The following is a 20,297-nucleotide window of genomic DNA, read 5'->3' as shown; positions in this document are numbered from 1 at the left end:
TTAGAAATTGGCATGAAATAAATGCAAATGTAGTCTACTTAATTGTATATGTTGTACTGTAGATAATTGGCCGCAAGGTGGAATACTGTACCAAATTATTGTGACTCCTCGACGCTAGAGGTCGCTCTAAAATCGTACTTCACCATTTTTTTGTAAACAGAATGAAAGATGGCGGAGTCAGGGGAACCCAAGGCAACCTGTACTTTTCTATTTAAAAAATCTACCAAAAAATGCAACGCTCGGAAGAGAAAAGCCAGTGACAGCGACAAAGGTGAGCTCAGTGTTGTTTCAAAAGCTAACAAAAAGACTGCATTGTGCATGAAAACCATGGCTATTAGTAATAGTCCTCGAGCTAGCTATAGTAGCGAACTAACCTAGTTAGCTAACATTTTACGTTTATTTAGTAAGGCGTTAAGATTGGGCTAAGTAAAAACAAAACTACTGCCAACTATAAAACACCCAAGCCATGGAAATGATTGTGTATGTGGCCGAGTACTGTAAACACTGAAATGTCCCACTCACATGCTGATGCTTGCCTCATTGCCAGATGGCAACAGTGACGAAGACAAGAATGCCGTCGTCAGAAAAGAAAAAAAGACTGGTTCAGCAAACCCAATGATTCAAAGGGTAACGTCGCATGACTGACTACAAACGAATCAGTCTTTATACGAAACATTTTTTATAGTGTGAAATCATTCTTATCATCTTCCCAGACAAAAAAAGTAGAGAGGGAGGTGGTGTCATCTGCTGAAAGTGACGAGGAGAAAGAAAGAAAGAAAGTCACTGTCGCTTACAAGTCCACACGGTCAGCGGTGAGTTATTTTGAAAAATACCTCTCTACCCATTAATCTAGGAATAATGTTTTGTATTTATATCCTCCCTGCCCTTTTATTGCTCATCCCTGTATAAAGCTATCAATCTCGTCCTCCTCCCTTCGCTGTGTATAGAAACCAGAGGGGCCAGATGACATGGGAGCAACTGCAATCTATGAGCTGGACACAGCAAAGGACAATGATGCTCAGGCCATCTTTGAGAGGAGTCAGAAGATCCAGGAGGCAAGACCTCTGTCTCTTGTTGGAGGAACTTTGATTCCTTCATGTATCTTCATCTTAGTATTGTATCATTTGCATTCTTCCCCCAGTTTTGTTGTAAATTGGGACAGCGTTGGTCCGCAAATGCTTAATAAGGGTCTCTATCCTCTCCCTCACCAGGAGCTGACCGGTAAAGAGGATGATAAGATCTACAGAGGAATGAACAACTACAAAAAGCACATCAAGCCCAAAGACTCCACCATGGGAAATGCATCATCTGGCATGGTCAGGTGTGGATGCATGTTGTGACAGAGTAAAGTTGAAATGTCTTGGAAAATTTTAATAGTTTTTGCTATGTATTTGCATCATCAGTGTTTTCTCTTTTCTTTTGTCAGGAAGGGCCCAATTCGGGCCCCAGAGCACCTGAGAGCCACAGTGAGGTGGGACTACCAGCCAGACATCTGTAAGGACTACAAAGAGACTGGCTTCTGTGGCTTTGGAGGTGAGTAAGGACTTTGCTGGAAGGTTGCCTCCCCCAATGTCGAGCTTTGCATAGGTCCTCCTTTCCCAACTTTAATTAATCATCTGTGGAAGTCTCTTCAAGTTTCTTTTTCCTCCTTAGACAGCTGCAAATTCCTCCATGACCGCTCAGACTACAAACATGGCTGGCAGATTGAGAGGGAGCTGGACGAGGGGCGCTATGGGGCCAACGGTGAGGTCACAACAGGGGAGAAACTCAGGGCTGTGTAGATTTAAGATTCAGATTAGAGTTGACGTGTATGTGTGTGTGTGTGATACAGCTGTTCAGTGATGTGTGGTCTGTATGTAGATGATGAGAACTACGAGGTGAGCAGTGACGAGGAGGACATGCCCTTCAAATGCTTCATCTGCCGAGAGTCCTTTAAGAACCCCGTCATCACCAAGTAAGACAATGCTCTAAGAACTCCTTCACCATTAATTGTGTGTAGAGAAACTTCCAGCTAATCAAACTACTCATGTCTTGTCTCCCGCAGGTGTCGGCACTACTTCTGTGAGACCTGTGCTCTTCAGCACTACCGCAAGTCCCAGCGCTGCTATGTATGTAACGTCCAGACCAACGGCGTCTTCAACCCAGCTAAAGGTGAGGATAATGCATCTCAATTACCATGGTCAGCATAGTGGTATGGCATGAACATTAGGTCTTGGATGGGCCACCAAAGCATCACTTTAAGCTAAGAAAACAAAACTAAAGCAGTTTGTTAACCATGGAGCTTATGTTGCCTGACTCAAGCTGAATTCCTCTGCTCTATCGTTCGCTACATACATTAGTCTGAGACCACAATCATTGAAGTTTGTTGTGATGCTAAAATGAGTGTTGTACAAAACAAGGTCATCAGCAATTGGATAGTCTCTAACCAGAGTACCAATGACACATTATTTAAGTTGCTTTACCCCTGTGTGTTCTGGACCCAATCAGACAGTCAAGAATGTATTTCCATTCTAGGAATCTTAGGGGAGGTACTCAGCTCCAGAAATTCATGTCCAGTGGCGTTTGGCCAGAGCAAGGAGTTTTGGTAGTCAGGCAAGAGATTATGTAATCGGGTAAAGGACTCGTCTATAGTCAGTCAAATAGAAAAAGCTCACTGCTCGAATATTCAGGCCCGTGGCTGTGTAAGGCTGAGTGGAGTTAAAGCTCCAGGCAGTAGCCCTAAATGTTCTCTCTCTCCACAGAGCTGGCAGCCAAGATCGCCAAACACCAAGCCATGCTAGACCAGCCACCCTCTGATGAAGAAGATTAGCAACCTACTGTAAATACAGTACCTGTCCAATTTCAGCGTCTGTCGTCTCCTCTCCACTGTTTCATTGTCAAGCCTTCCGGAATAAAACTTGATTTTTGAATAGTTGACTGATTACTTACAATACAATGACAGTGAGAGCCCGGAGGTGAAAGGTATTTATTATCAAGTAAAATAGTTGACACTCCCAACACTTTCCCTTCATGAAACCCAGACAAACTATCTGGAACAAGCACCATTGTAACATTCACAGGACATAAATGGTCAATAACAGGAAGGTTAATCAAATACATGGACCTCAGTTGGCACAGTCTAGTGTTAACTTGCTTTGCTGGTTTCAGGTAGAAATAGATTTTCTTCCCTCTCTGTAAAACTGACAGTTCAGTATGAGAGCCTCTTCTCAGCTGTGAGGAAATGCAAACACTGTCTGGTTTGTGATAGCCTTGGACAAACTTCTGGAATCTTCCATCTGTTGTGCTGGCTAGAAGGCTGATTGGATCAACCCTTGGTAATGCGGTCAGTTCCTGGTCTTTAATGTCAGATGGGTCAAGTACAGCTGCTATACCTTTAATGGAACATTTCCATTGGCAAGTGAAAGAGCTGACGACAATCTCGCCCATACGGTTCTTCGACGGGTCCAGAGCTGTAGTAGAATCTGGAGAGATGTGTGCGTGAGAGGAATTGGGTATCAGTCAGTGCAAGGGTCTGTCTGCTCATGCATCTTTTAGACTAGAGATGGCAGCTGGCTTTTAAACCCAGTCAAAGGGAGGAGAAACTGCTTAGTTTGAATTATTTACATGGACCATTTAATAAGAACAAAGCGTAAATCCAGTCCGAAGTCTTCTCAGAGCATCTCTTGGTTACTACACACACCTCTTTCCTGTTCCTCTGTGGTCAGAAGTCCCAGTCATCCACATCCATGTGGCTGAGGCCAGACTCCAGGCTGGCCAGTACAGAGGCAGCGTCCTGAGGCTGGGTACTCTCAAAGCCTGTGATGGGCGTTATGGGCCGGAACAGCTCAGGCAGAGCCTCCGATGGCCGACGCTTGATCTAGGGAAGAATGGAAAGAAATCTCATGGGGATTCTAATAATCAAGTGTGTGACTGAATGAAGCCATTATGACAAATGTTTCACATTGATGTTGAGGGGGGAGGAACTAGATCCTACTGACCTGTTTGAAGAAGGAATGACCAATGAGAGCACTGGCTGAGGGTCTGAGGGGGGGGAATAAACAATTAAATGAGCGAAAATTCATAAGACAATGTGAGGACCAGCAGCCTAGCTTGGCGTGGCTCACCTCTTCTCTGGGTCCCTCTGGAGACACAGCTCCACAAAAGCATGGAAGTGGGGAGAGAAGGTACGACTATAGGGGTGGCTCCCCGAGGAGGAGGGCTCTCCGTTAGAGTGGTGGGCCCCTCCGGTGCTGGGGCCCTCACAGATCCCAGAGTCAGCCCCAGAGCGGGAGGGCTTCATGGTCAGCTCCTCTGGGGGGATGGTGGTGGTGTCCAACAGACAGGGGACTGTCCCGTTCAGCTTCTCCAGCAACATCTAAAGACAGAGGACCACGAAGAGGACAGGGGGGAGGAAGAGGAATGGAGAGAGATAACAGTCAATTGAGGAGAATAATATATATCTTTCAGAATAAAGATCGGGTGAGGGGTTGATCTGGCCACTAGTCACCTGTGTGGCTGGCATGTCTTTGAAGGGCACATGTCCATTGGCTAGCTCACAGGCTGTGATGCCAAGACTGTAGATGTCTGACCGGAAGTCGTATCCCTGTAGATTCTGACACACACCAGGGTTGACCGATAAACAAATTAAGGTATTATAGTTTAAAAGCAAGGTATTGTGTTAGCCAGGAGTGGTATGGAGTTACCTGCTGCAGCACCTCTGGGCTGAGCCAGGGAAGCACCTTGATGCTGTACTGGGGGAAGTCATGGACCACTCTGGCCCGCTGGCCGTGACGGATCAGACTGATGATGCTCCTCAGACCAGACATACACACCTGACCGTCTACCGAGATCAACACGTGGCTGGCCTTCACGCTCCTAAACACACAAAATTAGACGCCATGTCACAATCCTGCATGAAAAGTCCTGGGCCTGTGTGTACTTTGTACTTACCGGTGTACATAGCCCATGTGGTGGATGTAGTCCAGGGCTTTGAGCATGCCCAGTAGGATGTAGGCGATGGCCAGCTCATTCATCCCATCAGTGAAGTGGCTGCTGATCAGGTCTCTGGCTGACCCTAGGACATGTTAGACACTACATTAGTCAGAGAGAGAGCAGAGGACTGAATAGTAGGATTAGGTGGAAACGAATTACCTTAGTGTGGGAATGGTAACTAGAGTTCTCCGGTCTACATTTAGCTTTTGACTACATTTGACTAGGACCAGAGTGGTGTAGTGTTTACAGTCAGTGCTCTGTCTGACTCCTCACCATAGGCCATGAAGGGAGAGATGACCCACAGCTCGTTCTCTGCTATGAAGATGCTCCTGTAGGGCAGGATGCTGGAGTGGTGGAACAGCTTAGATACATGGAGCTCAGCCTGAGAGAGACAGATTAGACTGGGTTAGGTTTAATGGACAGAGAGGGAGATTAGATAACATAACAGGTGATGTCATAAAGCAAGGGATGAATGCATTCAGAGGGGAGGAGTGAAAGAGGGATATAAAGACAATGACGATTTGACTGATGTCTGTCTGCCTGGCAGAGGCAAAGGGAAATGTGACAGATGGATGGTGACAGGTCCAGACCTGCAGGTAGTTGACCATTTCATTGGTGCAGGACTCCAAGTCAATCCGACGGATTGCTACTTGTTCCCCTGTGGGTCTGTATCTGGCAAGGTTGATGGTCATCAAGTCCTTCAGGCCTCGACCTAGCACAGCAAAACACACCAAATTAGACTAGAGACAGGAGCACAAACAATGTATTCAACAACAAACACACAAGCGCCTTGGCAGCCAAGTCACTGGGGTTGGAAGCCTGAGACTGACTGACCGATGATGGTCAGGAGCTCATAGGCGCTGCTGTCGGGGAGGAAGCTTCCCATGGTGTCCCGCCGTGGGACTGAGGTCAGGCTCTCGTGGCTGTCTTCATGGGCCTGGGGAGAGAGGCGGCAGCGTTGGAAATGATAGCCTAAATTGTCCCTTAGTGTTGGGCATTACTTGTGGCATTGTGAGAGTGGCCTGCAAAGGCTTGGTCAGACGTGACTGTTGATCCTAAATCATATACAGTCAGACTACAGAACAGAGTGTGTACGAGCAGTACTTGTGGAACCTGAGTGGAGAACATCTAACTTCAGGTTAGAATTCTGTTGGTGGCAAATTATAAGCTACATCAATTATGAATCATGCCTTCTCTAAACCTCATTACACCATTGTGCTTGAAATATTAACGCTTGTGGTAAGATGCATGCAGAGTGGGTACCCGAAAATAATAATGAGTGTGTTCAGAGAGGAAGAGGCGAAGCAAGAGGTTGCACTCTCACCAAAATGTGTCCAAAATAAGCCTAATGTGTTTCAATGGGCTTATTTTGGACTTAAACTTGTTTCCTGCCTTCCTGCCTTTGGAACAATGACTCCCATTGTTTGGCGGAGATGTGAGCATCTCGTGTATCATCTCAGAAGACAAAATAGGGATCCAACAACAGTCTTAAAAGATGCTCAGAAAAAAAAATGTCACTGTCAAAATGTTTGACTGGAAAAAAATGTATGTATGTAGGGCTCTATGCTAAAAAATGTTTTACAAGGAACACGTGCTCCTAAGTTAAAACAAGAATTAATGACAAGAATTAACAACATTTACAAACAACAACTGGTGCTCCCGAATTAAAATTCCAGGTAACAGTAAAATATTTTGATGCATATGCGACCAAAATGGTACCACTGTAGAGCCCTGGTACGGGGTGTTGGCCTAAACGTACAGTTGAAGTAGGAAGTTTACATAAACTAGTTTAAATGACTGCAACCTAAGTGTTTCAACCACTCCACAAATGTCTTGTTAACAAACTACAGTTTTGGCAAGTCAGTTATGACATCTACTTTGTGCACGACACAATTAATTTTCCCAACAATTGTTTACAGACAGATTATTTCACTGTATTACAATTCCAGTGAGTCAGAAATGAACATACACTATGTTGACTGTGCCTTTAAACAGCTTGGACAATTACAGAAAATGTAATGGCTTTAGAAGCTTCTGATAAGCTAATTGACATCATTTGAGTCAATTGAAGGTGTACTTGTGGATGTATTTCAAGGCCTACCTTCAAACTCAGTGCCTCTTTGCCTGACATGGGAAAATCAAAAGAAATCAGCCAAGACCTCAGGAAAAAAATTGTAGACCTCCACAAGTCTGGTTCATCCTTGGGAGCAATTTCCAAATGCCTGAAGGTACCATGTTCATCTGTACAAACAAAGGTACGCAAGTATAAACACCATGGGACTACGCAGCCGCCATACTGCTCAGGAAGGAGACACATTCTGTCTCCTAGAGATGAACGTACTTTGGTGCAAAAAGTTCTAATCAATCCCAGAACAACAGCAAAGGAACTTGTGAAAATGCTGGAGGAAACATGTACAAAAGTATCTATATCCATAGTAAAATGAGTCCTATAGCGCCATAACCTGAAAGGCCCCTCAGCAAGGAAGAAGCCAGTGCTCCAAAACCGCCATAAAAAAGCGAGACAGGGTTTGCAACTGCACATGGGGACAAAGATCATACTTTTTGGAGAAATGTCCTCTGGTCTGATGAACCAAAAATAGAACTGTTTGGCCATAATGACCATCATTATGTTTGAAGGAAAAAGGGGAGGCTTGCAAGCCAAAGAACACCATCCCAACTGTGAAGCACGGGGGTGGCAGCATCATGTTGTGGGGGTGCTTTGCTGCAGGAGGGACTGGATAATTATGTGGATATATTGAAGACATCAGTCAGGAAGTTAAAGCTCGGTCGCAAATGGTTCTTCCAAATGGACAATGACCACAAGCATACTTCCAAAGTTGTGGAAAAATAGCTTAAGGACAACAAAGTCAAGGTATTGGAGTGGCCATCACAAAGCCCTGACCTCAATCATATAGAACATTTGTGGGCAGAACTGAAAAAGTGTGTACGAACAAGGAGGCCTTCAAACCTGACTAAGTTACACCAGCTCTGTCAGGAGGAATGGGCCAAAATTCACCCAACTTATTGTGGGAAGCTTGTGGAAGACTACCCAAGTTAAACAATTTAAAGGCAATGCTACCAAATACTAACTGAGGATATGTACACTTCTGATCCACTGGGAATGTGATGAATGAAATAAAAGCTGAAATAAATCACTATTATTCTGACATTTCGCATTCTTAAAATAAAGTGGTGATCCCAACTGACCTAAGACAGGGAATTTTTACTACGATTAAATGTCAGGAATTGTGAAAAACTGAGTTTGAATGTATTTGGCTAAGATGCATGCGAACTTCTGACTTCAACTGTTTTAGGTTATTAATAAAAATAAATATGCAGTAACAGCTTAATAACCATTTCTCTACCAATTTCCAGCCAGCATTGCGAGGTAGATGCCCATCACGTTAAATCACTCAGACGGGGTTGCCATGTGTTGCCAAAAATGGAACACATGGAACACTATCCATTCCATTCAACTCCAGTTCACAACCATTGGTGGATCCAGAGATTTCCACAACAGTGACACATTAGACATGAACAAATGACCAGTTGCTAATACCCTCCCACCCCCCACCTACATGCCCTCTGCTTTCTAGTAAGGGAGAACTACAGTGAACACAGGCAACAGACTTACACTACTTCAAACATGAAACAGGCTTGGTCAAAATTAGTGAGGACTTTCAGTGAAGAACAACAGAAACCATAAATCAAATAGTAACACCATGTTAAGACCACACCGAGGTTCCTAAGGGCCCATTAAGGCCGGCTTTACAGGGAGATTATATGTCAGCTGAGACCAAACAGCCGTTTTCCGTGACAGCCGTAAAAGACAAGTGCAGGTCAATTAAGCCAGGTAATTACGGATGACCCATCATTGCCCACTCTAAAATACACAAACTGTGGTCAACTTTATGAATCAGGAAGGACTGTTTTGATCTCTGGAGCAACCGATGGAGCCATCAGGTAACACGTAGTATTAATGGGGTGATCCATCTGTCCACTTATACTGATCACATCTTTTTTTCATCAGACTTGACAACCTCAGTTGCTCTCTCTCCTCCAACCCAACCATGTCTCATCAAGAGAACATCACTACTGTGAACTCCACCAATCTCCCAACTCCCCCAATAGGAAACCCTGGTGGGTGAAGATGGGCCTCAAAATACAAAGCACATACAGCACAGCATTGTGAATCAGATGCCCATGCACAAAAGCACACAGGGCTTGTGAATTCATTCACGTTGGCTCCACCCTCACATACAGGCAGATGGAACAATCGAGAGTAGTGACTGGAGTACCACACTTACTTTCCTGTGAGAGCTTCCCTGAGCTTGCTCTGTGGTAGAGAAACCACATCAATGACAAACACACACACGAGAAGGATCTGTGTTTAGAGCAGCTCAGGAACCATTAGGTACACTGTAAGTGTAAAGTATAGCATGTGGTGTTTGTTGCAGGAGTCAGATCAATGCTGCTAGCTGGCTCACATAACAAGGACGATTCAGTTTAAGCTAATTAGATACCTCTGATACATCTGTTAAATCAGTGAAGAATCTGAGGATTCAGTCTAGCAAGATTGAGTGATTATGCATCACCATGGGAACAGGAAGTAGCCAAAACCAAACTTGAAATTAAGCATATGAACGAACACAGAACAATTATGCAATGTGAGCTGAGCACACAGAAATATTAAGATAATGCAAAGCTTGATAGTGAAGCCACCCCCCCAGCTATTCAGCTATTTCCTGTCCTCATGTTAGTGTCTAATAAGACCCATATACTGTAGAAACATCTCTTTGAACCTGCCTCATCCCCACCACACTTGTTACCCTTAATAAATATTTGACCTAGGTATCATGTCAACTTCGTATCTACTACAATGACCGACGGCGCAACAGAATATTAATCTGACATGCAGTATTCTGAGGCTGCACATTTACGGCATTGATCAAGTCTGCCAGACAAGGAGACATCACACTGGAACAAACTCTCTTCATGGCACACATGTACGGTACAGTGAGACATCTGACATCTGCAGAACATTGAAGCAAGCAGTAGCTCTTATGTGTCCTCAATCTATGTGGGAGACAGGTATCCAGCCACATATTGCCAAAGAACCAATGCTGATTGGATTCCTGTAGGTTTAAATTGTATTATGCCAATTGTTTGTTAGAGTGTGTTGCTTTTTAAAAACTGTGCAATGCAATATCTTGTTTCAAAAGCAAAGCTGCACTTAGGATATAGCTAGCAGGTTCTGTATGAGGGTTGGGCAACTTCATAGCTGATGATAGGTCTTGTGTGTAAGCAGCAGTTGATTGGGGAAGCTGCATGACCTTACCTCCAAAAAACTCAAAATCCCTCAGGCTCTCCACACTCAATTTCTGAGACCCAACGCTGGGATTGAGAGAGGGAGAAAGAGACAGATAGGGCAGATACCACAGATCAATCACTTCTCCAATAACTGATCACTGCTGTGACTCTGACTGGTAAGGATTCAGCACAAGTATTTGATACATTTTCTAGACTGAGCTCTAACGTCATCAGGCAGGGGAGCGCTGACAGAGTTCACTCACCAGAAAAGACATGGATCTGTCGATTGTGGCAGCTAGAACCGCTGAAACCCCATCCAGAAAAAATACCTCCAAAATAAATACTAACACAGTAACAGAGGAAAGGAAACACGTTAACGTTACTTCGCTACGAACAAGACATGTAGCTAACTATAACCCACCTATTGCCTATAGAATCATTTAAGTTGAAATGTTTGAAAACTATTCCACAAATAATATAGATAAGCCCAAAAACATTTTATTATCAGGACTACTAGCTAACGTTAGCTAGCTACAGTAACATATAGCTATGTAAAAATAATAATAACTAACGTTAGCGTGGCTAGCTTACGCTCTCTTTTTCATTACATTAAACAACACAGATTCGGTAGCTATATAAACCACGATAGCTAGTAACCTACCTGGATGTTAACTTGAAGAAATAGCTAGCTAGTATCTGGTGAAGTGAGTTTGTTAGCTCAAATTTTCAACAAACAACTCTTATCGAAAAGGGGCGGAAACTAATGTCACATGTTTGCGTTGATTGGTTCGTTGTTGTGAGAAGCAATCCGTCGCGCGTAATCTACGTCTACACACGGTAATGACGCAAAACACTTTCGAGTCGCGCTGTGAGATTTGGCAGTGGTAAACAGATCTTTCTTGGTGGTGAAAACAGGTAAATAAACAGTACATGAATCCATGAGGTTAGTTTATAGTGTATAAGGTACACTAGATTTAACTGCTTTTGCAAATATCCTTTGACAAGCCATATTTGCTCAGTCAATCATTTGTCACACACCCACTTCTTCGTCGTGCTGCTGCGGCCCTAGAGAAGAGTAGCATGCTAACGTTAGCTAGTTTAATTTAGCCAATTAATGAGATCCAAACATTAGCTAGACACAGATTAATGCAATATTTTATGTTCAATTTGCCAGAAGCCACAGATAATCTTTGACATCCCCCAGACAGTGATTTACGAGATGATTAGCATTTAGCAGACGTTTGTGGGTGACACACAAGGCCTGTGATGAATGGACTGGAATGCAACAGCAATGTACAACAGTCAAATACCAAATGTGATGTTTTTTTATTTTCCCCTTACTTCTGTAGGACAGCTATGAACTGGAGCAAGGGTGGCCCAAGTGGTAAGCGAGGGTTCGGTTTTGGAGGATTTTCCCTTGGTGGTGGTGGTGGAGGAGGAAAGAAAGAAGAACTTCATGTGCCTCAGAAATCCCACACGTCCTTCGGAGGCGCAGGGACAGCTGGAGGTTATGGCAAGAACCAGCAACTCCCTGCCTTCTACAAGATAGGAACAAAAAGAGCAAATTTTGATGAAGAGAATGCGTGAGTATAGACTAAACTTTCCTTTAGGGTTGGGTTTGGTGTGCTTCGTATGCTGTATGATCAACCAGTTATGCAGGATGTATTACATTGATTTCAATGACATTTGACTGGTGACAACTTTCCTAACCCATTTCCAGATATTTTGAAGATGATGAAGAGGAGTCAAGCAGCACAGATTTGCCATATATCCCAGCTGAGAACTCCCCCACACGGCAACAATTCCGGTCTGGAGGGGGCTCAGACAGTGAGGATGATCCTCTGGATGCCTTCATGGCCCAAGTGGAGGTGAGTCAAGGATTCCCCTCTTAGACCTGGATCATGTTGGAATATACACATTTTCTCCATAGTTCGTCTGTTTAAAATCTGGGGTTATTGTCACAGAGCTTTTGGGAAATATTGCAGAGGGGTATATTGTTCACCCTCTTGTCTGCTCTAGGACCAAGCAGCTAAAGACATGAAGAAACTGGAGGAAAAAGAGAAGGAAAAGAAGGTTGAAAAGTAAGATCCCTTCAATTTCTACCCTTTAAGCTTAGGTCCTTCAAAATTACTTTGTCAATAATATAAGCAAAAATATTATTAGCAAAGGCCCTATTCAAGGCCACCAGGCAAGCAGGTGTAGTACATTGTTCCCATGCACCTGTATATTGATTTGCACATATTTCCATGGTAATTAGTCAAGTGTCAAAATTATTAATCTATTCTCAACCCAAAACTCTAGCATGTTATTAAGATACTGTAGATATACATTTCCCAATTCAACTGCAATCATTCACCGCTGTGGAGCAGAGATATGTCTCATTTGAAATAATCTGTCTTGCCAATTACCTTAAATTACCTTGTCAATTACCTTAAATTTCCCCAGTTGGTCCATACTGTAGGTAACTAATCAAGCCTGCCTTGCATGGCGACTTTGTAGGGAGGGGATAAGCGTGACATTAGACAGGTTGTGGGGAATCATGGGTGAACAAACGAGTCGCAGGGAAGTTTTTTTTTCTCCGCTTGTTTTTACAGGGGTATACGTGATGACATTGAAGAGGAAGATGAACAAGTAAGTGATCCATCCAACGTTCCTAATTTACTACTGATCAGAGAGCCTCCAGACCCCAACCTCCCCTCCCGACCCATCTATGGCCAAGTCTCACCACCTACCACATCTCTCGCTCTTTTTTCTCTCTTTTACTCTATAGCTCTCTCACACTATGCTAACAAACCCAATTGCAGGTTGAATCCTTCGCCCTATCCTTCTTGGATATCTACATGCATACTTGTGGTGTCAATTATACATCTTTTTTTTATATATACCCATGCCTAAACTAAGCATGTTGATTAATAGTTTATCATCTCTTTTCAAATATGCCATACTGTAATGAATGTTTACTATTAACTGTTGCTGTTCTTACTACTTTGTGAAGGGGGGTTATAAAATCTGACACTGAAACATTTCAGCCCGAATAACGCAAAGACTGGTTTAAACTGAGTGTTAAAACATAAAATGGCTTAGACTCCGACATTGATATGGGTGATCATCAGAGCATTTTGCCGTTGACTGTATTTGAATGTATATCCCCCGGTTATGAGAGTGGTAAGAGTGCCTGCATGAATGTGTGCTACATTAGGCGTTTAAGCTGACCCTGGTTGACTCATGCGGCTGTGCTCTGTGCAGGAAGCCTACTTCCGCTACATGGCAGAGAATCCCACAGCTGGGCTGACCGCAGAGGACGAGGATGAGAACATAGACTACGACAGTGATGGGAATCCCATTGCCCCCACCACTAAGAAGATCATCATGCCCCTGCCCCCGATGGACCACTCTGAGGTAACAGCTGCACCTATCTGAGCCAAGAGGCAGGAAGTTATGTTATCTTGTCAATTGAAGATTTTTATTTATTTTAGTGTCTGAGGTCATACATTTATGTCATCCCCTTATAGATTGACTACCCACCTTTTGAGAGGAACTTCTACAACGAGCATGAGGAGCTTCTCAGCCTGACAGGCACCGAGGTGTTTGAGCTGAGACACAAACTCAACCTGCGGGTAAGTGTCCGGAGAAGGGCACCCACACATACAACCACACAATCCTAGCCAACATACCACTTACAGACAACTGTTGTATGATCCCATCGTCTCTTTAATCAAAAGCTTTGTCTATTTATTTTGCTTCATTGACTTTGGTAGGTGTCTGGTGCCGCCCCTCCTAAACTCTCCACCAGCTTCGCCCACTTTGGGTTTGACGAGCAGCTGATGCACATAATCCGCAAGTCGGAGTACACTCAGCCAACACCTATTCAGTGCCAGGTACCTAAGCAGCTTGTTTCATAGGTCTTTCTTTTTGGTACTTTCATATTGCTTTAGTAGCAAATTGGCCTCACCTGTATTTTCTTCCCCATCTGTCCTGTAGGGAGTTCCCATTGCCCTTAGTGGGCGTGACATGATTGGCATTGCGAAAACTGGTAGTGGCAAGACTGCAGCCTTCATCTGGCCCATGCTAGTTCACATCATGGACCAGAAGGAACTGGAGACTGGAGAGGGGCCCATCGCAGTCATTGTGTGCCCCACCAGGGAGCTCTGTCAGCAGGTAAGACAGCCAGGGAGAGATGGGTCAGGAACAAAACATTTCCATTACAAAAAGTTGATTGGGCCCCTGAAAATGATTGTTATGCTCCCTAGATCCATGCGGAGTGTAAGCGTTTTGGGAAAGCCTACTCCCTGCGCTCGGTGGCGGTGTATGGAGGAGGCAGCATGTGGGAGCAGGCCAAGGCTCTTCAGGAGGGGGCAGAGATTGTTGTGTGCACCCCGGTAAGAGCTCTAGTTGACAATCACTGTGGTAGACTGTGTTTAGTCTTTATGTATTGGAGGAAAATAATCCCCTGAGGTCATTTCACTTCTTGGGTTGTGTATGTTGTTCTTCACACAGGGTCGTCTAATTGACCATGTGAAAAAGAAGGCCACCTCTCTGCAGCGAGTGACATACCTGGTGTTTGATGAGGCAGATAGAATGTTTGATATGGGCTTTGGTAAGTTGGCTTTCCCTTCTTTCTTTTGTTCCCAATGACCACTAGGCCCAGAAGATTGTTCACTGAAGTTGGTTTGACACCTATTTATATCATATACTTTTGCTAACTTTTTTCAGAGTATCAAGTGAGATCCATTGCCAGCCATGTCCGACCTGATCGACAGAGTAAGTGTGTGTATGTGTGCATGTTCACTTGTTAGAGGCTTTAGACAAGACTACCCCGTCCTATGAACCTTAACTTTACTCCTGTCCTCACAGCTCTTCTGTTCAGCGCCACCTTCCGTAAGAAGATTGAGAGGCTGGCTAGAGATATCCTGGTGGACCCCATCCGCGTGGTGCAGGGAGACATCGGGGAGGTCAGACCCGTGGCTCTTCTAACACCCTCTGATTGCCACTTCTATCATTTATTTAAAGTTCTACATTGCCAGAACAGTCAACCAGCTGGCGGCAGAACATTTTCTGGAGTTTAGTCATCTAATGCTCTTCAATCCTCCATCCTTCCTCCCCAGGCCAATGAGGATGTGACCCAGGTAGTGGAGATCATGCCCAGTGGGGTGGAGAAGTGGGGCTGGCTGACCCGCCGCCTGGTGGAGTTTACCTCCTCTGGCTCTGTACTTATCTTCGTCACCAAGAAGGCCAACTGTGAAGAGCTGGCCACCAACCTGACCCAGGAGGGCCACAGCCTGGGCCTGCTGCACGGAGACATGGACCAGAGTGAGAGGAACAAGGTCATCGCTGACTTCAAGAAGAAGAGTCTGCCCGTGCTGGTGGCCACCGACGTGGCAGGTGGGGTGGGGAATGAATGTGGCACAACGCTCCAATCATCAGAGATCTGTGTATGATTGCACAGACACTGACAATGATTTGATTGTTTTTGCCTGAATTCCAGTGCTCCTACATACTTGTCATTCTATCATTCACTCCTTCTTTGCCATTTCCTCCCTAGCCCGTGGTCTGGATATCCCTTCAATACGCACAGTAGTGAACTATGACGTGGCTCGGGACATCGACACACACACACACCGAATTGGGCGAACAGGTCGTGCTGGAGAAAAGGGTGTTGCCTACACCCTTCTCACCAGTAAAGACACATCATTTGCAGGAGACCTTGTGCGTAACCTGGAGGGAGCCAATCAAAGCGTCTCTAAGGAGCTGATGGACTTGGCAATGCAGGTAAGCCATTCTACATGTCCCTGACTGACCATTGAGGACGGTTATGGAAAGGTTGATTTTATATGATGTCTTTACTGACCTCCTTTGATGTATTCCTCTCAGAATCCCTGGTTCAGGAAATCACGCTTCAAGGGCGGCAAAGGGAAGAAGCTAAACATTGGAGGAGGTGGTCTGGGCTACAGAGAGAGGCCAGGATTGGGAGCTGAAAGTTCTGTGAGTTGGCCATGTCTATTTGTAACATAAGTTGTGTTATTTGTAGTGTTTTATCTTGTTGGTAGATCAGTGGCATAATAGTGTAACTCTTGGTAATTGTTGACATTTTGTTGTTTCTCCAGGAGCGTAGTGGTGGTGCTGCCATGGGTAACTATGAGGGCTACAGCAAGCCTACCGGAGCCATGGGAGACCGCATGTCAGCAATGAAGTCAGCCTTCCAGGTAATTAAACTGTCTCTCACTATCTATTCTGTCAGCTTTAAATTATCCCCTTTTCTCATTATTTCTGTACGTCTAGAAGTCCCTCTTTAATCGTTGTCTATTTTTCAGTCTCAGTATAAGAACCACTTTGTGGCGGCGTCCGGCATGGTTCCTAAACTCACCACTAAGTCCAGTAGCTCTTCAGGCTGGACCAGCGCTGGAAGTCTGAGCTCCGTCCCCACCGGGGCCCCTGAGGGCCCAGACCGGCCCCGTGGGCCCCCCTCCTTAGCCATGGCCCCTCCAGCTGCCCTCGGCATGGGCACCAAGATGGCAGGCTTCACCAGCGCTGGCTCCCTGAGCTCTGTGTCAGACAGCCAGGCCACTGCTCCTCAGGGGAATGCCGCCCCACCCTCACCCAGGGAAGGGCCCCGTGACAGACATGGTGATGACAGGAGTCGCCATGGAGATGGCCACTATCGTGACAGGAGAGACAGGAGCGAGCGGCACAGTGGCGGGGGAGAGCGGGACCGCTATGGGGAGCGGGACCGCCACGCAGACCGCGACAGATACGGGGACAAGGATCGCCATGGCAGCAGCGGGCGCCATGGCGATAGTCGTAATGGAGACGGAAGTAGAAGGGACAGAGAGCGAGACGATTGTAGAGGTGACAGGGAGAGTGGAGACAGGGCAGGGAGTGAAGGAAGGGGGGACAGAGCTGAGGGGAAAGGAGACCGAGAGGAAGACAGCTTTGCAGTCCCAGATCCACCAAAACGCAAAAAGAGTAGGTGGGACAACTAAAGCACAAAACACATCACCTGTAAAGCAACCAACCAACTGTTCTTAGATGAGCATGCCTAGTCTGTAGATGCACAGCTGGTCATTTCAGCTGAAACATGCACAGAATTTCAAGGGTTAATGTGTGAACCGACCCTACTGCGCGGTCTAAATGCAAGGGGAAAGATATGCTATCCTGCATTGGTTGGGGATTCAGAAACATGGCTCCTGATTGTCAGCTTGTCTGAAGAAGTGTTGAGATTTTGGATAGAGTTCCACTCTACTGTGCACGGAGAAAGAAATCTACCGTAAATATACCATCCAGATAGTTTAACCTCACCATAAGTGAGATGATCAATCTTTCTGGTCAATAGAAGGGAGCAGTGGAGCTGTTATGCAGTCTTGACGCCACAGAAAACACCTGTGATTGAGATGTCTGTTGTATTCTTACGTCCACCCCCTGTCGTTCTAGTTAAACTCTTAGCCCTGAGTAACCCAATAGCCCTATTGGACTAAATGTGAGTGTATATTATCAACCCACGTTAATGACAGATCTCCTTTTTTATTATTATAAGTGTACTACTTCCTGTGAATCCATCTGTGTTTGTGAACTTTGCAGCTTGTATTCACTTCTTAGTAAAGTGCCTCTGTGTCACGTAGGTGTTTTTTATGCTTTTGAAAGTGGAGTGTATGTAAAAATGTATTTGTTAATTTTTGTGTGAGGCTACGCTTGAGTTCATTCACAGGAGGATGTCAAGTATTTTTGATTAAAAAAAATGGCTTTGGCAGTTTATTTTGTGTGTCTATAGTTTCCTTTTCTGTTTGTAATTTGTCAATGGCAGTTCTATAAGTGTGCATTCTAAACTTAGCTGCAGCTGACACAGCAGTTCTGAACTGTAATAAATATAAATTCACTTGGTCCCACATTTGTCACCACTCACTACGTTTTGACACCTGATATTGTAGAAGTGGTTATATGCTTGTGAAAAACGACTCTAGCGCCATTACATTATGTTTCAAAAGCTTCCATTTTGGAAGCGGCTTCTGTTTTGAAAATGACTAGTCTTAGGCATGATAATACCTGTGAGATTCTCTGTTATATCTGTAATTTGCACACAAGCTGTGACATTGTGAGGATATAATTGGCAACTCCTTTTTGTATTTAACCCTTGATGCCTTTTTGTTCCTCGGTGTATATGTAACTTCCATAGACAATAGGGTTAAGACTGAGTAGATACATCTAATTTTTGTTAATAAAATCATGTGGTTTTTAGTTGTGTCTTTTTGGGTGGTTTGTTGGGTACCTTTTGAGAAGGTATCCAGAGCCAGCCACAACTCTGGGTGTGTCTCTTTCCTCACACATATGGAGAATCTCAATTGCAATCTCCTTGTATCCGCTGTCCTTGCCACCTCCTCAAAACCCATTGGAAGAGAAATCCAGAGGTCCCTCCCCAGAGGTCCCAGTCCCTCCCCTCTGATCTTCTCTTCCAATGGGTTTTGAGGAAGAGGGAGGGTGTGAGGAGTATGCAATTGAGAAAAGGCCATGTTCTTCTGATTGACCATGTGAGAAATAAGAGAGTGCTATTCCTGGTGTTTAGCTAGCAGATCCGGTTAGCAGATGCCGGTTTAACAGCAGTTGGCATCCAATATGTTGCCTTACCGCCCCAAACTGGACTATAGTATAAATCAGCTTTGTGATAGAAAATACTGAATAAAAACACCCTTCAACTAACCCTACACTCATTAAAAACCCACTAGTCCATTCCACTACGTTGACCCTATCTGCTTCTACACCATGCCAACGGCCTGGGAGGACGGGACACCACCACTCAACACACACTGTAACTCTTATGAAGTCAAATCTCATACAACCAAATCCTTCTCTGCAGTTGCCACCAGAACATCTATTTTTTATTTCTGAAGTATATATCACTCGTTGGTCTATCCCTCTTTGCTGGCACAGATCTACGACTCACAGGGATCCTGCCAGGATCCCTCACCCTTGACCCATCCTCCTCTACCTTCTTCACAGCCTCAGCATATGACACCTTCTACACTACTCTGACTCTGGCCACCTCAACCGGCCTCTCGCACCGGACACCTCAGATCCCTAACAACATGGGCACCCCTACAGTTGCACACACAACTTTTTCCACAGAATCTACACAATCCTCTGTCCAATGCCCTCCTGCACACTTCCCACATCTTGGAATCTACCTCCTACATACTGGTGTGACATGACAATAAATGTGGCACCTGAAACACTACAGTGGATTCGGCACGAAAGCTCTAACAGGATAACAGATATATTGTAACATGACTTTGGCAGGTAAAGACTGATTCAAATGGACAGACTGTGACACCTCTGTTTTTGCCTCCCCAAAACCCATGAGAAGAGGTCAGAGAGGAGGGACCCTTTGCTTTCTCATCCAATGGGTTTTGAGGAGAGAGGACTCATGGACTATGCAATTGAGGTTCTCCTTATGTGCACATGTACACTTGTTAAAGGTACAGGGTGCATTTACACAGGCAGCTCCATTCAGATTTTTTTCTCTCACTAATTGGTCTTTTGTCCAATCAGATCAGCAATGAAAAAGATCTGATGTGAAAATATTTGATTGGTGATTGGTTAAAAGACCAATTAATGCAAAAAATATCATAATTGGGCTGCCTGTCTAAACGCAGCCTTAGTGTACAAAACCCCTCCTACCTGGAGGGGAGTCTGCTACTTATTGGTCGCCACACATCTCAGTCACTGTAATCAACCAAATCACGTCCACCTGAAAGAGGCGGGACTACCTCTTTAAATATCCCCACCTGCACTAACTAGCCCCTTTCAAACCAAACCAGCATGGAACACTTACCCATAAATGAAGCCATAAAGACTAAGCCTGTTTTACTACTAGCTCCATGTTTTCTTGAAGACCTACCCATTGTGTTAACTCCCACCCAGCTGAATCAGACTTTAAGCTATTTTCATGGTGCCAAAACCTGGGATGGTAACACACTGGGGGGAGTGTAGCAGAATACCAAGCATCCTACCAAGTGGCCAATAAAGCA

At 44.8% G+C, this 20,297-nt stretch overlaps 3 protein-coding genes across 11 annotated transcripts; 2 read left to right on the top strand and 1 right to left on the bottom strand.

Annotated features, from left to right (window-relative positions):
- Positions 1 to 136: 136 nt before the first annotated feature.
- On the top strand, positions 137 to 2,909 carry rnf113a (ring finger protein 113A). The gene is made up of 10 exons (XM_031834829.1): positions 137 to 271; positions 548 to 627; positions 714 to 812; positions 948 to 1,055; positions 1,212 to 1,321; positions 1,427 to 1,533; positions 1,654 to 1,743; positions 1,861 to 1,954; positions 2,045 to 2,151; positions 2,742 to 2,909. The coding sequence occupies exons 1-10, from the start codon at positions 169 to 171 to the stop codon at positions 2,807 to 2,809; spliced, it is 966 nt and encodes a 321-aa protein (XP_031690689.1). The 5' UTR covers positions 137 to 168; the 3' UTR covers positions 2,810 to 2,909.
- A 42-nt stretch (positions 2,910 to 2,951) lies between these two features.
- LOC109882215 (STE20 related adaptor alpha) lies at positions 2,952 to 11,066 on the bottom strand. Of its 8 annotated transcripts, XM_031834825.1 has the most exons (13): positions 10,943 to 11,026; positions 10,545 to 10,624; positions 10,310 to 10,365; positions 5,806 to 5,908; positions 5,562 to 5,683; positions 5,245 to 5,353; positions 4,930 to 5,053; positions 4,683 to 4,854; positions 4,487 to 4,591; positions 4,104 to 4,354; positions 3,978 to 4,020; positions 3,680 to 3,856; positions 2,952 to 3,461 (listed from the first exon to the last, which is right to left on the bottom strand). In XM_031834825.1, the coding sequence occupies exons 4-12, from the start codon at positions 5,855 to 5,857 to the stop codon at positions 3,701 to 3,703; spliced, it is 1,134 nt and encodes a 377-aa protein (XP_031690685.1). In that variant the 5' UTR covers positions 5,858 to 5,908; positions 10,310 to 10,365; positions 10,545 to 10,624; positions 10,943 to 11,026; the 3' UTR covers positions 2,952 to 3,461; positions 3,680 to 3,700. The 8 variants fall into 8 exon arrangements, with proteins under 8 accessions (XP_031690685.1, XP_031690682.1, XP_031690684.1 ...); XM_031834822.1 differs by lacking the exon at positions 10,310 to 10,365 and having other exon boundaries at positions 10,943 to 11,066; XM_031834824.1 differs by having other exon boundaries at positions 2,952 to 3,856; positions 10,943 to 11,065.
- A 39-nt stretch (positions 11,067 to 11,105) lies between these two features.
- Positions 11,106 to 18,510, top strand: LOC109882217 (ATP-dependent RNA helicase DDX42). Of its 2 annotated transcripts, XM_031834818.1 has the most exons (18): positions 11,106 to 11,196; positions 11,631 to 11,864; positions 12,002 to 12,149; positions 12,301 to 12,362; positions 12,876 to 12,912; positions 13,528 to 13,680; positions 13,794 to 13,898; positions 14,040 to 14,159; positions 14,263 to 14,439; positions 14,532 to 14,660; positions 14,779 to 14,878; positions 14,995 to 15,042; positions 15,136 to 15,233; positions 15,387 to 15,663; positions 15,824 to 16,050; positions 16,153 to 16,263; positions 16,386 to 16,484; positions 16,593 to 18,510. In XM_031834818.1, the coding sequence occupies exons 2-18, from the start codon at positions 11,638 to 11,640 to the stop codon at positions 17,259 to 17,261; spliced, it is 2,787 nt and encodes a 928-aa protein (XP_031690678.1). In that variant the 5' UTR covers positions 11,106 to 11,196; positions 11,631 to 11,637; the 3' UTR covers positions 17,262 to 18,510. The 2 variants fall into 2 exon arrangements, with proteins under 2 accessions (XP_031690678.1, XP_031690679.1); XM_031834819.1 differs by lacking the exon at positions 12,876 to 12,912 and having other exon boundaries at positions 11,112 to 11,196; positions 12,002 to 12,362; positions 16,593 to 18,156.
- The last annotated feature ends 1,787 nt before the right edge of the window (positions 18,511 to 20,297 follow it).

Source organism: Oncorhynchus kisutch, linkage group LG10, assembly GCF_002021735.2.
Source record: "Oncorhynchus kisutch isolate 150728-3 linkage group LG10, Okis_V2, whole genome shotgun sequence".
NCBI classification, from domain to species: Eukaryota; Metazoa; Chordata; class Actinopteri; order Salmoniformes; family Salmonidae; genus Oncorhynchus; species Oncorhynchus kisutch.
The sequence above is the reverse complement of the archived record's forward strand: the minus strand, read 5'-3'. Positions and strand labels throughout refer to the sequence as shown.

Excerpts from the sequence above, each read along its gene's own strand:
- rnf113a (XM_031834829.1), top strand. The coding sequence starts at position 169 with ATGGCGGAGTCAGGGGAACCCAAGGCAACCTGTACTTTTCTATTTAAA. Across the intron at positions 1,322-1,426 it reads GCATCATCTGGCATGGTCAG|GAAGGGCCCAATTCGGGCCC; the intron begins GTGTGGATGCAT and ends TTCTTTTGTCAG. Across the intron at positions 1,955-2,044 it reads AAGAACCCCGTCATCACCAA|GTGTCGGCACTACTTCTGTG; the intron begins GTAAGACAATGC and ends TGTCTCCCGCAG.
- LOC109882215 (XM_031834821.1), bottom strand. Across the intron at positions 4,592-4,682 it reads GCCCAGAGGTGCTGCAGCAG|AATCTACAGGGATACGACTT; the intron begins GTAACTCCATAC and ends GGTGTGTGTCAG. Across the intron at positions 3,857-3,977 it reads GTCATTCCTTCTTCAAACAG|ATCAAGCGTCGGCCATCGGA; the intron begins GTCAGTAGGATC and ends ATTCTTCCCTAG.
- LOC109882217 (XM_031834818.1), top strand. The coding sequence starts at position 11,638 with ATGAACTGGAGCAAGGGTGGCCCAAGTGGTAAGCGAGGGTTCGGTTTT. Across the intron at positions 14,440-14,531 it reads CCAGGGAGCTCTGTCAGCAG|ATCCATGCGGAGTGTAAGCG; the intron begins GTAAGACAGCCA and ends TATGCTCCCTAG. Across the intron at positions 16,051-16,152 it reads TGATGGACTTGGCAATGCAG|AATCCCTGGTTCAGGAAATC; the intron begins GTAAGCCATTCT and ends TATTCCTCTCAG.